This window comes from Peromyscus californicus, unplaced genomic scaffold (genome assembly GCF_007827085.1).
Source record: "Peromyscus californicus insignis strain IS unplaced genomic scaffold, ASM782708v3 Scaffold_11__1_contigs__length_118956290, whole genome shotgun sequence".
Taxonomy (NCBI): domain Eukaryota; kingdom Metazoa; phylum Chordata; class Mammalia; order Rodentia; family Cricetidae; genus Peromyscus; species Peromyscus californicus.
Window position 1 is genome coordinate 69677572 of NW_026294402.1, and position 18144 is coordinate 69695715.

At 50.5% G+C, this 18144-nt stretch overlaps 1 protein-coding gene and 1 long non-coding RNA gene across 2 annotated transcripts in view; one reads left to right on the forward strand and one right to left on the reverse strand.

The window, feature by feature from the left end:
- Positions 1–32: 32 nt before the first annotated feature.
- On the reverse strand, positions 33–6052 carry LOC128095448 (uncharacterized). The gene is made up of 3 exons (XR_008213247.1): positions 5947–6052; positions 5063–5217; positions 33–2142 (listed from the first exon to the last, which is right to left on the reverse strand). It is a non-coding gene; the product is annotated as an uncharacterized LOC128095448 (long non-coding RNA).
- Onecut1 (one cut homeobox 1) overlaps positions 4698–18144 on the forward strand; it is a 34244-nt gene continuing 20797 nt past the window's right edge. Inside the window, exon 1 of the mRNA XM_052714400.1 lies at positions 4698–6286. Within this exon, the coding sequence (XP_052570360.1) occupies positions 5182–6286 (1105 nt within the window). The 5' untranslated portion in view covers positions 4698–5181. The remainder of the gene's footprint in view (positions 6287–18144) is intronic.

Below are 18144 nucleotides of genomic sequence, written 5' to 3' on the forward strand. Positions count from 1 at the left end.
ACTTGACTTCGCAAACACTAATTGATTAGACACCAAAATGATTTGTTTAAAGAGTTTTCCTCCTTCCCAAGTGCAGCTGTTCTGGGCCTGCGTTGGCCGCGTTGCCGGGCGACGGTGGAGTTCGCCAAGTGGGCGTGCGTGCGTCGGGCCCCGGCTTGGGGTAGGTTGGCTGGTCTAAGCCCTGTGCATCTGGGACTCTCAGCTGGGTGGTGACTGGTGACTTCTGCTCTTTAATTATCTCCAGCTTCGGAGAAGAAGTACTAGAGAGCATCGTTAGTACAATTGGCCCTCCGTTCACCCCTCTGCGTTTTCCTTACTTTGAGTCGCTTTGAATGGCACCGCCATGAGGGTCCTCACTCTCACCCCTTCCTTTCAATTCCCAGTTTGGACACTCTCCACCACCAGACGGCCACTGCTAATCCATCGCGGACCTCCAAAGGACAAGGGCTAGAAAAAGAGTATTCACCGCTGCCCCAAATCTGGAAAATTCACTGGCTCCTCACCGGCTCCCTCACCACCTTGGGCAGGGTGCCTCTCTCCGTTAATATATAATTCTAACCAAGAGAGAAAATCCACTGAAGGTCAGACTACAGAAGGCCAGCGTCCCGGGAGTGAGGCTAACCTTGCCCGGCACTGGGCTCTGGCACCCATCACCCTGGAGCTAGAAGCCTCTCCCTTAGTCCCACAGCCTCTGTGACACCCAAAGCAGGCGACCCCCAGAAAGAGTTTCAACCCAGAAGATTCCGTTGGTAGTTCACCCAGGGTCCCAGGAGAGCAGGTGGTTTTCCTCCTTGCCCAGGAAGTAACCAGAGATGCTCTCCACGTGGTCAGTTCTCCCACCGCCACCGAGGCGGCTCCAAGCAGTTCCTGGAACACCATGTTAGGTGGGGGTCAGGGGCAGCTGATGGCCCTTCCGCAGGCTTCTTCTTGAGGAATATGGGGGGATAGGAGTTGAAAGAATGGGTGGTGCAAAAGTACTGGGTTTAAAATCATTTTCATGCGCAAAACAATATTTAGGAAGGAAAAGGAGGAGGGAGGTTAGCCGGACAGAGGAATGAAAACTATATAGGCACAAAATACAGGCACAAAGTTTGAAAGGGGGCATTAGAAGCCCCACCCGAATGAGAAGACACTATTTCCCCCCTATTGTGCAGGGGAGGGGGTTGGGAAACGGTGTCACTGGAACTGGGAATTAATTTGTTGTTTTAAATTTTTTTTCAATAATGCACCATCAGACCACCTGTTCTAAAATTCTTGTCTATTCTAAGCGCCAACAGCAATTTTCGGAATAAATTTTCTCCAGAAAAGGAAAGACTCCAGAGGAAGACAGTAGAACCCTGTTGGAAGCATCTAGAATCAAATCCTTCACCCCATTTATCAAGGGTTCTGCTGTAGCCGGATGCCACCCACATGTCCCTCCCCGGGAGTTTCATGCTAGCCCCTGCACGCTTCAGAAAGGCTAGAGGGCTTCAGAAGCTGAGGCTAAGGGTCTCTCACCCTGAAGTCCTAGGTAGGGACATTTGCTGAACCCCAGGACTGCCAGATACCAAACAGGAACAGAGCACCTGATGGCCCAGAGAGCCGAGAAACATTTCTTTTGAATGGTCCATATGTTACATCTCTACTGCTCACAAAGAAAACTAAGCCATTGACTCTGAATCACATGGACCATTCTCAGAGAACCTTGTGTGGCCAGTATTTACAAGAATGGCCTTTTCCCCAAGTCTGATGATGTTTCCTCACAAACTGAAGCCTATTTAGCAGAGGACACATTTCATTTACCCACCCACTCCCAGACACTTGAGACATTTACAAAATAAACATCAATAATAGAGTCTTTACCTAGCTCAAGGCCCTAGGTTCAGTCCCCAGAAGCACAAAAGCTGGTTTCCAATACGAAAATACTGTAACGAGCATCTAGTCGAGACTTTCACCCCTGTTTTTTAAACACGTATTTTAATACAATTTTTGACATTTTTTTCTTTAATTATCCTGCAGTTGCTTAGAACCAAAGCTGTTAAATATAACCCTTCCCTCCACCTCACACACTTACCTCTCCAGTTTCAAGGAATTCTTCCACAGACTCTAATTCTCTCTTCCCTTGGAGTATACCTAAGGGAGCCAAGCTTTGTGCTGGGAACTCTAAGAAAAGAAGACAAGATAACAAAAGATAACCCCAGTCTCCTAGCATTTGACAATCCCTCAGAGGCCGGAGTGGGGGGACATCCTTTCTACACTCCATAGTCCATGACAGGAAATGCTTCTGAGAGGTCAAAAACACCTTGCTTCTGACTCACCAACTACAGGAAAACCTTGCTTCAATAAAAGGTGTGAAATAGGGGAGGAGAAGGATGAGGAGGAGGAGGAGGAAGAGGACGAGGAGGAGGAAGATTCATGAACCAAGTCCTACTGCCCTGCAAGAGTGGGTTCGTGGGTGGGGGGGGGGGACGGGTGTCAAACACTGAAGTGAACAAGGCCAAAAGATCCTTCCAGAACTTCCTTTCTCCTTTGGGAACCGAAGCTGAAACAAGCCACCTTTTGACAAAGTCCCTTGCTGCGTGGGCGGGCAGAGGTGAGCTCCCTCGATCCACCCACCCTTCTTCTCCGTGGGCTCCAGGGCCTCAGCCAGGAGTCTCCACGAAGGAGGTCTTCCCAGTCTCCAATGGAGTCAGGGGAGGAACACCACGAACAACTTGTGTACTGATTTCTTTCACTTTTTAAATGAACGGTCTTTCAAGAAGAGAGGATCCTAAGGACAGATCAATCATTTCAATGGGATTAAAATACGGTGGCAGAAACAGTTGAGCGTGGATTGCTTTAACTCACCCCGTGGTCTTATACGAGATGGGGAAAGGGATTCAAGAATAAGAAAGGAACGTGGATTTGGCTTCTGAAGCTGATTCACTAGATAGAAAATATTTTATGCTTGAATGTGTCTGAAGAGATGATAATAAATTAAATTAGTATAGTTTTGGTTTTGGCCAGTGGATTCCCCCGCCCCCCCCCCACAAAAAGACCTTTTCCTGGGGGAGGTGCTCCAGATTCCTAAATGGCCATGACCAAGTGGGCAGGAAGTAGGATCCACAGCAGTTATTTGGGTAGGATGGGGGTCTTTCGGATGATGAGACCCAGAAGATTTAGTCAGTCCCAGAGCCTAGCGTTCTAGGAAGTCTTAGTGTACCCACTGACCTTGACTGACCTGGAGTGATCTTGCTCTGTTGGTGGCAGGGACCTGGGCTCAGAGATGAGTTCGTTTGTGCCTTAGCTGATGGGATTTCGTCCCCAGGGTTCACCACACCGAACTTTTCTCATAGAGCCCCACCACCACGACTCAATCCTAGCCTCTCTGAAAAACGGTTATGGGGAAGGAAACACAGGCGGTGGTGGGCTCTGTGTTTGGCGACTAGCAGGCCTCAGACACTTTGTTCAGTGACTGAACCCTGGAAGCCCAGCTTCGAGGCTATCCTTATTGTGAACACCGCTAGCCCCGGGCTGAGGCTCGGCGCTGACCCGGCCGTAACTGCCACGGGTCTGACAATGGGCACATCTGTCCTTTCTCCAAGGGATAAAAGCACCTAAGCAGACAAGGCTCTGCCTTTTGTTACGGACTTTTTTCTTTCTTTCTTTTGTAAATAAAAGAAAGCCGCGGCATGTGGCGGCCGGGTGTGTGTCCCACACTGGGGGCCTCCCCACGCGTCCCCACCAGGCTGAAGGCCCGGGTTCAATTCCGGATTGGAGCGTGACTGTGACAAGGGCGCAATTATGCCCAGAGCTGAATTGATTTTCAAATCTGGAGGCTTCTTGCAGGGACGCCGGGAAGAGGAAGGCGTCCCTGCGGGCCAAGCGGAGACCCGCGCGGCCACGTGCACTCTGCCTGAGTGGGTACCCCTTCGGAGCAGCAGCAGCCTCTAGGTGCTCTTCTAGGAAGGCTATGAAGTAACTAAGAGACCGGCCCCCGATGTTAACCAGGGAGCCCATCCAGGCACTCTCTGCTGTCCCCCTCACGACCCCCCAAGCAGGCTCAACCGAAGTGAAACGTCGCCTTAATAGGGAGCATAGTGGAAGACCTCCTCTGAAGTCTGGAACAGCGAGGTGTGGCCTCGATCCGGACTCAAGGCACTGAGTGCTCCTCTGCCCATGGCTCGGATGGGGAAAGATGGATCTAGGAGTACCAGGGAGGATGCGGCCACGCTAACATAGGGCTTGAAGATATACACCTCCCAGGCCCCATAGGCCAGGCATTTAAGGTTGGAGAATGGCCTCCAGCGACCCTCCAGGGAATAAAGCCCAGTGGGCGAGTGGGCGAGGGCCATGGCACAGCCCCCCCCCCCCCCGGCTCCTCGCGGGTAACCTGCACCGGGAAACAGCCACTCAGACCCAGGGGCTTTAACTCTCTAACCTAACTGGCCCACAGTGACAGAAGCTAGGCAAGAGAGTCGGGCTGGGAAGAGAGGGGAAGGCAGTGAGGAAGACCAGGGGGAGGAAGCAAAGCCTCCCGGGACAGTGGCAGCGGCTCCAAGTCGCGCTCTGCGCGCGTCCCGTGCACGTGCGCACCGCCCCGGGGCCATCCGGCGCCGCCTCGAAAGCTCTGCTCCCCCCACTCCAACCCTCCCCCCCCCAACCCGGTTCATTTGTACTGGGACGTCACGGAGCCCGTGCACTGGGGCCGAGGGGGCGGGGCCTGGGAGCGCGCATGCGCGCTGCGCCCGGCGGGCGTGAGGGCGGGCAGCGGCAGCGGCGGCGGCTACCGAATCGCGGCCACAGTCTGCAACAGTAACCGAGCCATGGCTCGAGCTGGCGGGCGGCGCGCCGGGCAAGCAGCAGCCGCGGCAGGCGCACGGGCCGCGTCAAGGGAGCCGGGGTCAGCACGATTCTAAGAAAGAGAGGGGCGTGAGGGGGCCGGGCTGGGCGGGCTAGGGGCACCGCGCTCTCCCAACAGCGCGGATCCTTTTTTGGAAATTAATATTTAAAAAAAAAAAAAAAGCAAGCAAGCAGAGGGGAAGGTGGGAGCAAGAGAGAAGGCGAGACACACAGAGAAAGAGCGAGACACACAGCTCCCCACCGTAAGAGGAAGAAAGGCCACAGTCGCCGGCGGCTGCCGATGTGAAGACTGGACTCCGTGCGCCCCTCGCCGCCTCTGCCCGGCCACATCGATGTTGCAGCCCGCTCGCCCGCATCACGATGAACGCGCAGCTGACCATGGAGGCGATCGGCGAGCTGCACGGGGTGAGCCATGAGCCGGTGCCCGCCCCTGCCGACCTGCTGGGCGGCAGCCCTCACGCGCGCAGCTCCGTGGGGCACCGCGGCAGCCACCTGCCTCCCGCGCACCCGCGGTCCATGGGCATGGCGTCCCTGCTGGACGGCGGCAGCGGAGGCAGCGATTATCACCACCACCACCGCGCCCCTGAGCACAGCCTGGCTGGCCCCCTGCACCCCACCATGACCATGGCCTGTGAAACTCCCCCAGGTATGAGCATGCCGACCACCTACACCACCTTAACCCCTCTGCAGCCGCTGCCGCCCATCTCCACCGTGTCCGACAAGTTCCCTCACCACCATCACCACCACCATCACCACCACCACCCACACCACCACCAGCGCCTGGCGGGCAACGTGAGCGGTAGTTTCACACTTATGCGGGATGAACGCGGGCTGGCCTCCATGAATAACCTCTATACCCCCTACCACAAGGACGTGGCTAGCATGGGCCAGAGCCTCTCGCCCCTCTCTGGCTCCGGTCTGGGCAGCATTCACAACTCCCAGCAAGGGCTTCCCCACTATGCCCATCCTGGAGCGGCTATGCCCACCGACAAGATGCTCACCCCAAATGGCTTTGAAGCCCACCACCCTGCCATGCTCGGTCGCCACGGAGAGCAGCACCTCACGCCCACCTCGGCCGGCATGGTGCCCATCAACGGCCTTCCTCCACACCATCCCCATGCCCACCTGAATGCCCAGGGCCACGGACAGCTCCTGGGCACAGCCCGGGAGCCCAACCCTTCGGTGACCGGCTCGCAGGTCAGCAATGGAAGTAATTCAGGGCAGATGGAAGAGATCAATACCAAAGAGGTGGCGCAGCGTATCACCACCGAGCTCAAACGTTACAGCATCCCACAGGCCATCTTCGCGCAGAGGGTGCTCTGCCGTTCCCAGGGGACCCTTTCGGACCTGCTGCGAAACCCCAAGCCCTGGAGCAAACTCAAGTCCGGCCGGGAGACCTTTCGGAGAATGTGGAAGTGGCTGCAGGAGCCGGAGTTCCAGCGCATGTCCGCGCTCCGCTTAGCAGGTGAGCCGATGGGCGCGTGGGCGAGATAAGGGATTGAAGGTGGGAGGGAATGAGAGAAGGCTGGGCGCGCTTCGTCCCGCTCCGCCTCCCCTTTCTTCCCTAGACCTGGAAGAGCCAGCTTAGGCAGCCGACCTTCTCCTTCGGGAGCTCAGTGCATTGGGCTGTGGGAGGCTTCAAAGACTGAACAAGGCGGCCTCCGTGACTTTGGGGTCGCATTTGTGCTCGGGGACAGAACTACAGGGTTTTGAGCCGCAGGCCGAGAGACTCTTGGAACCTGGTGGAACACTGGGTGTGTGGTTCTCAGCGGAACACAGCGGGTTTAGGAAGGGACGAAGAACGCCTAAAACTGGGTCCGGTTGCTCACGGCACACACCCGGCGCGGGGCTGGCACTACTCAAGCTACCAGTCAATATTTGGCTGAGCTGGCCGCGGCGACCCACTCTTGCCCCCCAGTTGTATTGGCGCCGCGCGTCCGGGGAACCGCACTTCGATAGGGTGTGTGCAGATTCCAAACCTGCAGGCGATGTGTGCATGGCGGGCTGGTTTGGAAGGGTTTCCACACATGCGCTGCGGCTGTGGAAAGGAGAGGGACGGAGACAAACAGTGACCAGGTCCCCAGGAACCTCCCGGTTGAGCCCAAGGACCACCGCTGACAACTTGCTTTTTTGTTTTCGTATTTTTTTTTTCATCTAAATCTCGGTGCTACTGGGTAGGAGTGTGTAAATGTCGCCCCCCCACACCCCCAATCAGCAAGCTGGTCTCCCAGTTCAAAACCCCCAGCAGGCTGTTTGATGTTTGAGCGTTGAAAGTCTCGGCTGCCAAGTGCAAGCGCCAGGCCTGACTCCTCTAGTGGGCCAAGAGACCTAGTGGACAGCTGAGCCCAGATGATGAACCGCACCAGGGATTCAGACACAGCCGGCGACCCTTGAAGACGCGAGAAGAGGGCAGCCTAGGGGCGGACTGTGTTCATGAGACCTGGGTGGAGGTTGCCGCGTTGATTGACTCCTGCGTCCGCGTCCCCCCACCCCCCCACCCCACCCCCCGCCTCAAGCCACACACAGCCTCCTCTGAGCCCAGAGCCCAGGTCTGAGTCTTGGTGAAGGGAAAGGTAAACGCTGGAATCAGGGTTTGTTAATTAACTGATCGTTCTCCATTAATTCGTCCCTAGAGAATGAGAGACAGTCAATCCGCTCTGAGCCGAGGGCACTGAGCCGTTTCACGGACTAAAATCAAAGCATGAGGCCAAACCCCCCTCCCCCCCACCCGGTGCCTGCCAATGAGAAGCTGGGAAGAGGCAGGTGCGGACGAGCCTGGGATCCTAGCCCGCGAGGCTACCCTAGTGTTCCCTGCATCTGGGCTCTAGAGGCCTTTGGTGGTAGGTGCCACCCTGCTTCGGCCTCTGACCGCCCAGAATTTCCGGCTTAGCTCACTCAGTCCTTTGCTCTAAAGTTCTCAAGGCAGGCTCGGGTTAGTGCGCCCAGGATTCTGGTGAGGCGAAGGACAAGGGAACCTGAGCCGACCGAATGCTGCGCCTAAGCCTCACGGTTGCACTATGACTTTATGTAGCGGTGGAGACCCTGGTGGGCTCATTGATTCCCCGCAGGATAGCTGATTCTTGCTGCTCTCCCAACTGCTCCACCTTCAGAACCTTCCATAGCACCGGTACCTTCGCTGGAAGCCAGTGCTCCGGACCTTCCAGGCAGGTAGGGCTCTGAGGCTAGCCAGTGTGGGGGCACGGGAAGTGTGGATAAAAAGCGTACTCCCTCACGAAAGTCCCATCCCGCCACTTGGTGAAGACACTCCAGACATCAGTGCCACTTCACATAGTCTTCTGTCACACCCTGGAAGGAAGAACGGATAGGTCCTGTGCTGAGCTGAGTACCTACCTAGTCCTGGAAACCTAGCCTGTCTACCCTGAGCAAGACCCTCTGACCTCCAGATAAGAAAACTGAGCTGGGGATGGGGGTTGCTTGGTGCTGGGGAGCCCTGTGAAGGAAGGCCTGAGTTCTAGAACCTGCACACCAAAGGCACGAGTTGGGTGCTGAGCAGGTGCTCATGGGACCCAGGAGGTCATCAAAAGGTGTCTGTACACTAGGTCCCAAAGGCTAGCTCTGTTTGTTACTCTTGGCTCCAAGCATGTGGCCTTTTCCTAGAATGTGTGGAAAATGGGAGGCTCCTCCAGCAGACACCAAACCCAAGGACACTGGGTGTCCTGAGACAGAGCCAAGCACCACCTTTCATTTTTGTTTCTGTAACATCCAAGAGTGAGAAGGATCGGGCCTAAGTCTTCAGTGAGGGGGCGAGGTGCTCATGCAAAGAATCCAGAACCATCTATTCTGCCTCGAAAGTCAGTCTATTTTGAGTCACTAAAGAACAACCAACCTGGCTGGCTCGTTGATTTTTCCCCCCCTTTCTTAAGAGAGGTCGGTTTCTGGTCCTTGGAATGGTGACTAGCAGGTCTCAGTGATGGAGTCTAAGGACTGACAGCCTGATGCTTTCCCTTGGCAACTGCAGGAACTCAGGGCCTGCTAACCAGCCCCCGACACACACACACACACTGCAGCTTTTGCTAGTTGTTGCTCTTAAGACTAAACCCTCATCTTTTCTCAACCCCCTTTTAAGGCCGGACCTAGTTCCTTCACTCTTCAGTGGAAGGGCGGTTTCCTCCATTGCCTCTCTGTGCCCCCGTGTTCCACGCAGCATGTTTGGAGGGTCAAAATCCCCTGCACGTGGCAGTATGTTTGGGGAGGCGCCAGAAGGGTGTATAAATTACAAGCGCTGGTGAAAGACTGGAGGAAATTCTCACCAAATTAACTACCTTTTAAAAATCAATATATGTTGCCTCAACGTAATGCTTGCTGCTGCTCATTAAAACGCAGCGTGACCAGACGCTCGCCGCTTCTGGTCCCGAGTGGGGTGGGGAAGCTAAGCTGGGTGCCCCGCCTCTGACGTGGGCGTCTATCAAGACAGGAGGAGATTAGCTTCCAATTAAATATTCCAGAAGGCTTTGGCCCCTCAGCGGGAGCTGACAGCGCAAGAAGAGACTGCAAGAGACCCCCACCAGTGAGTGCCTGCCGCTCTAGCGCTGTGCACCCAGGAGATGGTGGCGGCTCAGGTCCTCAGCCCAGGCAAGGCTGTGTGCTGGGCACACAGAGCCTGCCAGAGGTGAGGAGACCTCCAGAGCCCTGCATGAAGATGGCCTGCCCTTCAGCACCCGGTACTTCGCCCCCTTGCGGTTGGGTATTTGCTCCTCTGTGCTAGAGGCAGATCTAAGCTGGGGGCAAGGGGGGGGGGTTTCTACCTGGAAGTGGCCCTGAGAAAGTCTTGCCCAACCCAACCTGGGCAGTGTTTGCAGTGAGGTGGCCTTGCGGCCTGGTTGATTGATAACTGGCTCTGCACACGTCCATTTGCTTTTGTGTTAATATTTATCCCGATCAGTGACATTTCAAGTGTCTGGTGCTGCCAGGTAGGAGTGCTAGGCTGAGCCCTAGGAACCGCATTTGTTCAACCCCTGAAGAATTCTGGGTGGAGAGAGAGAGAGAGAGAGAGAGAGAGAGAGAGAGAGAGAGAGAGAGAGGCCAGGACTGGGTATGAGAGATGCCAGGGCTGGACCGGCTCCTGGGCTCCCGAGTGGGAGGAGAAGGCGGCAGCACCACACCGATTTCCTGGCGCCCTGCTCTGTGGCTCTCCCGTGATGCAGCTGCTGCTAGCCCTCTGCCGCTTGAACAAAGGGCCGGCAGGGCGCGACCGAGCGTGTCCGCCTTGGAGGCTGAGGTCAAGGCCTGGGATGGCTTTCTCCCAGCATGGCTAAGGGATAACCCGTTATCAGGAGGCAGCCGAGAGTCCGAGAGCCTCCAGGGATGAATGGTGGGGGTGAACTGGGGTAGTCGGAACACACACACACACACACACACACACACACACACACACACACACACACACCAGCCGGTTATAAAGTCAAAAGGACTTGGGGACAGTTACCAGAAGGCTCTGAGCAGCATCTTTCTCACAGACTTTATCTGTCCCCTTGGTGGGACAATAGTTGCCTTTGTGCATTTTTCGTTGGGGCAACTACATCCCATGAGGAGAGGAAGCGCATTGAGGCTGAGAGGTGCCTGTGGCGATAATTAGCGATTGTAGTTTTTGTAGCGAGCTAAGCCTGCTTTCTGAGGCTTAAGGAGACCTGGTGGTTGCGGTGTGTTGATCTTGTGGCTGTCACAGAAGGACACCCACCACAAACAAACCGAATGACATGTTCAGAAGGTGCCTACCTTCCCGCCCGTCCCCCACCCCCACCCCCCAAATGCAGCCTGGAGATCCTTGAATAATTCTGAGTATCATTTCCGAATTCCCAGGGTCAGGGTACTGCGGTCCCTCCAGACCCAGCCGCTTACAACTGACAGAGAACCTTACCAATAGTACAGGTAGGTCGTGGCAGTAAAGCCATCCAAAGCCTACAACGTGACTGTCTTCGAAGCTTTTTGCCCCGCGTGAGCTCGGCAGAGGCAGAGATGAGCTGGCTTCGCTCCCGGACCTTGGAACCTAGGTTCGCTTTGCTGCAGCTGGGGTGGCTGTGCTAAGGACGCTGCGCGTGCCCCCTAGTGGCCGCCTGACGAGGGGACAGGAGATAGATGTTACGCTGGTTGAGGCTTTGTTTTTAGAGCATCCTTGTCCTAAAGATTTTTCTAAGCAGTATTTTGATAGGAAGAAAGTGTGGAGGAGGAAAAGGATGCCTAACAAAAGGCCCATCGAGGAAGACACAATTTCCTTCCCTACCAATTATACCCGGAAATCTAACCTACCCAGAAAGGGTGACTGTTTCTGTTCCATGCCCGAATTATGCTCTCTGACATATTTTTACCTAAGAGGAGCAATGAGTGCAGAGGTGACCCTGGCAGTCTGAAGTCCAGGAAGCTGGGACCAGTATTGTCTGCACAGATTAACAGTTCCTTTGTTTTGCTTACTTCCCAGCAAACTGGCCTGAGTGAGTCTGGAGGCAGCCCCCGGGCCTTAAGCTTGGAAGCCTTTGTTTTCCCATCCCGCGGGGTGAGTGAAAGGGCTGTCGGAGCCTGCAGGCATGGAGCCCTGGCCCAGAGTCAGGACCCTGGACAGAGCCCCACGGCCTCGCTGCCTAAGGCTGAACTCTGTCTCTAAAAAAGCTGCTGGGATGGTACAGGATTCCACGCTGTAGCAAAGAAACACTAAGAGCTAATATTCCGAAATTTGTGAGAGCAGGAAGCCCCTCCCAGAATAAACACTGGCCCTGCCGGGTCGTCGAAAAGATCAAAACCGTCGTCAAAGATCAGGGGCTGATTGGTTTGTCCCTACGTGGCATGGCGCGTGCACACCAGCATATAAAATCGGAATTTGCGTCCCTGTGGGTGTGACAAGAGTTGGATCATTAAGCTAAAACGTTCAATTCAGTCCCTTTGATCCGTGCTGGGGAAAATCTATAGTCATCTCTAATCTACGAGGTCTTTAAGGAGGTTGTTACACTAGCTGTTTGATGTCATCATCTTCCACATCCGTGGCAAATTCAGCTAATCAAACACGCTGGTCCCCCAAGTTCTCCCAAGCAACAGTTCTTTACAGAGCATACTGGTAAAAAAAAAAAATCCATTCTTGGTTTTCTTGTAAAAAGGAAATATTCAACTCTAGTGGCTGTGGGTAATTTAGAAGGAGGTTCCCAGGTGTCTCACTCCTCGGCTTCCATAGTTAGTGGCAGCCATGTCCTTGAAGTGATAATGCCCAGTGTTCTCAGTAAACTGCATAGAGTAGAGTATTTAAACACACACTCGTTTCTGTAACTCAACCTCAGTAGCTCGAAAGTGAAATAACTGGTTTCATTTCAGACCCTATTTAAGCACTAAGATTTTTCACGCTTTGGTAAAATTGAATGCCCCCCCCCCACACACACACACAAACCATGGGTCGCTACAGAAAGAGGATCTCATGAAGCTATGCTTGTTATCAAATACATTTCTAATAAAAAATTCAACCCATATGCATCACAGATCATTTTCTGTGTGTCAACATTTGAACAAGACCAGTGAGCACCTTCAGAAGACTGCCATGTTCTTTCTACATGGAAAATGTCAGTCTCATAGTCCATGAAGAAGGAAGGTCTTATTTCTAATGTAAATGAGTTTAGTACACAATCATATATTCCTATTTCATCCACTTTACAGGTTTTTATTTTGAAACAAGTATATTCACTCTGATAAAGCTTACTTTCTTGCTGAGGTGACAGGTGACTGGGCCAATCATGTGACAATCTGACCATTTGACACAAACATGCAATTATGTATCAGGTCTTACTGTTCTATCATCTACATATGTCTCTTCCCAAAGATGTTACAATGGAACAAATAGCTTCTAGAACATTTCCATTCCTTTAATGTGTTGATTTAATAAGACAACAGCTGAACACAGCCCCGCCCTGGAGGATAATTCATCAGGGCTGCCATACAAGTGAAAAAGGAGAGAACTGAAGTTGGTTGTTCACCTATTTATTGCATGCTGGGGTAGGCATTCCCATTTAATACTCTGTCTATGCCAATGGCTCACAAGTCTTACTACACATGGAAAAAACTTAAAGACTTAAACAACTAATGTCTGGCTGCAACCCCAGATATTCCAGTCTAATAGAGTGGGATGTGACCCAGGCTCCCAGGTGATCTTAATGTGCATGAAGGTCTGGGAATCTATATGGTGTGTGGTAGTTACTTTTGCTTTCTCTGACGCTTTCTGTAGTGGAGTTAAATAATTTGTCTTTAGTCACTCCACTGGAATGTACTGATGTCCTGGACTCAGTTTCCCCAATTTAATGACACTGGCCAAGCATATCCTACACCACTGGCTTCTGTTGCCAGTTCCAGACCATAGTCAATGCTCCCAGAATGTAGACATCTGACTCACTATCTTTTTTTCTTCCTTCCTTCCTTCCTTCCTTCCTTCCTTTCTTTCTTTGTTCAAGACAAGATTTCTCTGTGTAGCCATACCTGTCCTAGAACTCACTTTGTAGATTTGTAGACTAGGCTGGCCTCGAACTCACAGAGATCCGCCTGTCTCTGCCTCCTGAGTACTGGGTTTAAAGGCGTGCGCTACCACCGCCCAGCCTGACTCTCTATCTTAAGCATCCGTTTAACAAGGTCCATGCATCACAAAGCTCTTGAAATTGGAGAGTAAATCTTTTCTCTCAGGCTCTCAAGGAAAGTTTTTGAAACATTCTTTCTTCTCAGATGTATAAGCAAGATTTCTGTTAATTGCTCGGCTCCAAAGAAGCAGCCAGAGTGGTAACAGATGTGAAGCTCACATCTCTCATGGATATATCCACTTGTTCACTTAAACAATTATCGATGGGAAAGGCCCATCTCATTAGACGTGCTCTGCGGGTAAGCTTGGCCCTCTGGGACCCATGCCTGGAGGAAGGCCCAAAGGCCCGAGGCCACCCGTACTTCCAAGGCTGATGTTCTCATCTGCCTTTGGCTCTGTTCTTCCAAAATCAGCTTATTTTAGGACTCTACACATACTTTAGGACTCTACACACACACACACACACACACCCCACATACACACACACACATCACACACACACACACCCCACATATACACACACACACACACATCACACACACACACACACACACACACACACACACACACACACACACACACACAAAGCAAACAGACAAAAAGCTCTGCGTGTATGTTCATGATTGTCTGAGAGCAACTCAGTTTCAGCCAGGCTCCAATGTACCCGCCACCCTTGATTCTTTGCATATGTCATGGGGTAACGAGAATGGACAGTTTCTGCAATAATTCCTTTCTTTTAACAGCTGATGATGTTTAAAAAAAAAAAAAAAGAGAGAGGTTGCCAGAAGAACACAACAAGCTATGTGCTTTTCACTTTCTTTTCTTCTTGCCTTCTTAAGCAGAGGAACTGGGGGGAGGGGGAGGGAGGGGAATAGATATACAAGTGTGTGAAGCAATGCCACCTAGTGACAGTGGCGCTCATCACAGGCGTCTTGATGAGTGGGTGAGGAGCGGCTACCGTGATTCCAGTATTGATGGAGTCACAGAAATCGTTCATTAAGGCAATTTAATCTTTGCTATTAAATGTCCTTTCAATTCATTTGGGGTAATTAAGATGCAGTTAAAGTGATTAAATTCTAATTACTTATGCTAGAGAAAGACATATTTGTCACGCTAATGCTGTGAGACGAAGGACTCAGAAAGAAAGTTAACGTTTACTTCGAATGATGCAGCTGGAAAAATCAGTTCCTCTTTTCATCATTAATCTGGCGAGCTGGGCGATTATGTAATGGCACTACAAGCTCATTAAATAGGAGAAGTGCTGATTAAAATGACTGCCAGGAGGAAAACTTGAACAAGAAGTAACTCAGGACAGTATAGTCAGCATTCTTGGGCAAAAGCACTAGGTGTTCTTTCCCTCCAAACCCTCGCGCCAAAGTAATGAGCACCTGGAAAGTTTTATTCTGGCACTGAGAGAGGGGTGGTACCCAGAAGGCTTTATTACCAAACCAAAGACACTGTCAAATGTAAACATTACCCCCCCCCCCAAAAAAAAGGCAGCAGGATCTCATGTACCCCAGGCTGGTCTTGAACTCACTATGTAACCAAGCAGGACCTGAACTTCTGACCCCCCTGTCTCCACTACCTGGGCGTGTGCCACCATGCCCAGTTTGTGTCGTGCTGGGGATCAAATCCAGAACATTCCAGCATTTGAAGCAAGCCCACGACCAACTCAGCTCCATCTCCAGCCCGGAAGGAATGTTTTTTAAAAGAAGAATGACTCCTTGGAGTAGAGAGAGGAGCAAGGCAGATGAGCAGGAGTGAAGAAGCAGAGAATTCCCAAGGTCGACACGAACCAGCATTTCCCCTGTAGGCTGCGAGCCGCTTCCCATACCGATTCCCAGCCTGTTGCTAGGGCTCTTCCTCCCTTCCCCAGGTGGATTCTTTTCCCTGTAGTGAGCAGGTCAGAGTCGTCTGCACTGGGTTACAGCACGATCAATCTGAAGAGCACTAAGTATCTCCTACATATTGGTCTCTTTTCGATTAGTTTTCCGTGTCCCAGTGTAAAGTAGTTTTACATTATAAAGCTAAAGTTCACTGAGGATGTCCTACCATAATCTCATGGCCCCTAGTCTCTTAGGACAGCTTAATTTGAATGTTCATAAAGGAGAGCTAAATTGAAACTTAAGAATTTGAAGTTTGTTTTACACACACACACACACACACACACACACACACACACACACACACATACACTTTTTAAGGAGATGCCTTCACTTCACATTTTCCTGAGAAGGTGACCCAAAAGTAAGAATCATCAATGAGATAATTGGGGATTATTTTATTTTCCTCAAGAGACCCATGTCTTTTAGTACAGTTAAATTTGCATATTGAAACCATAATTGAAGTTGTCTCTGTCTTCTATTCATCCCATTGAATATTACTCCTGTGCACACCATAAGCAAAGAAGTGCACATTATCAAATTCATCAGTCATTTAAGTTAAACAATTGCCTTTAAAAATAAATCGATTATTTGAATATTTAAAGTCATTATAAATCACATCATGCTGTCTTTTTAATATAATATTTTAATTAATTCTTTGAGAAATTAACACATGACATCATGCTGTCTTCAATTACTAAACGTGGGCAACTCTGGATTAAGAATCAAGTGCCCTAGAGAAAGGTTCACGTAGTAATTACTTCTTAGACTTTGCCAAGTAATTTAACCTTTGTGAGCCTCCGTCTCCTTAAACGTAAAATGAAGGCTTTGGCCTACGGGTCCCTTCCAGGTTTCACTCTGTCATTGATTGCCTCCTATCACGACTGTGTAACCATGGCAAAGCCCAGCAGGCACCTTCATCTCCTGTCTCCATTCAGTGTCCTGTCCACCTATATTAGGGTTAGACAAGATGCAGGCCACGGTTGCTCAATCTGGATGGCAGTGTCTTAGGCTGGCCTCTCTAGTCAGGTGCTTGGGAGCTAACAGCCCATGCAGCCAGGAGCATTGTCTCTCAGCACAGAAGTACTGCAGTGTGAAATTCTATATTGCCTGTGTTCCAGTAACGCAAGCTGACAGGGATAACATGGGTTTTCATGGACACATATACACTACCCTGGGAGTGTAAATAAGCATCTTTGCTACAACAAATTTGTCGTCATCATATAACCATGGATCCACACTCATTTAGTAATTCCACTCATAATTCTAACTCACAGCATTCCTGGAAATGTGAAAAGACTGCTCCTGGAGCTTTTATTCCAAAGAGAAGGAAAAAAAAAACCAGAAACAGCCCAATGTAAGGTGTACACATATGAAGCAGAATGTTCTCATATAAGGCAAAACTCAGAAGCAAGCAAGGCTAAACAATTTTATTTAGAGATGGATACATGATACAAACTATTTTTTTAAACACAAATGGTAGAATTTGAGAGGCTGAGGCAGGAAAATCATGAGTTCAAATCCAGCTGGGACTACAAAAACAGTCCTTGTCTCAAAAGGTTACTAAAATAAATAAATGATAGTTAGATAAGATAGAAGATAAACAGTTGGGTGGGTAGATAAGTAGGTAGATGGCAGATAGAAGATGGTAAATGAATAATAAACAATAAATGATAGGTGGATAGATGATAGATAGATAGATAGATAGATAGATAGATAGATAGATAGATAGATAGATAGATAAGTAGGTAGATGGGTAGGTAGGTAGATAGAGGTAGATGGTAGATAAATGGACAGATAAACAATAGAATATAGATATATTATGTGGGGAGAGAGAGAGAGAGAGAGAGAGAGAGAGAGAGAGAGAGAGAGAGAGAGAGAGAATGAGCATGGATGTAGCTCAGTGGTGGAGTGCTTATCCAAGTACAAGCAAACCCTTGGTTGTATCCTTGGCATCTCAAAAAGAAAAACAAGCTCCCTATGTCTTTATACAACAGCTGTGTTCCAATTCTCCTCTTGAGTGGTGGGTGGGTTTAAGAGCTCATGTTGTAACCTTTTCAGATCTTATATACATGATGCATAGTCTCTTTGAAAACATTAAGTATTAAAAAGCTTAAACATTGGGTAGGAAGATGATGGTTTGGGGAGGTTGTTTGTTTGTTTGGGATGGTTTTTCGGTCTGGTCCCCCAACCTACTTTTATTCTAATACACCCTGAGCATTCTGTATTGTCATTTTTTTCAGGACTTGATCCTTACTAGAGACGAGTTTTGTCAGGGAAAGGTAGTCCATAATGGGCCAAGTGTAGGGAGAGACAGAAGATCTGGGAAGAACCATTGATTTCCTCCCTTACCTGAGCCCCTACTCTATGCAGTCTGCTCAGGCAGACCCAAAGGTACTGCACACTTGTCCAGGAAACAGGACTAGTGGAGAGAGATGACAGGCTATTCATATGCTTCTTCCAGGAGCTGAGGGTGTTCAGCTCAGTGTGTGTTGCAGGAAGAAGTCTAGGTGTAGTGAAAGAACACTTTTAAAGACCTAGAGAATGAGATAGGATTAAGTCCAAAGTCAGGGTGACAGGAACAGAATGCATGGAGCCTGGGCTAAAATCCCTCTATAGGCTTTTTCTCTTTCTTTCTTTCTTTCTTTCTTTTTTTCTTTCTTTCTTTCTTTCTTTCTTTCTTTCTTTCTTTCTTTCTTTCTTTCTTTCTTTTTCTTTCTTTTTAAATAATTTTCTCTGGTGTAGCCCAGGCTGGCCTCTGACTCACTCTGTAGCCAAGGCTGGCCTTGAACCTCTGATCTTTCTGCCTTCATCCCCCCAGTGCTGAAACTACAGGCATGAGCTGCCCATACCTTTTGTTCTCTGCAGATTTCTTGGATC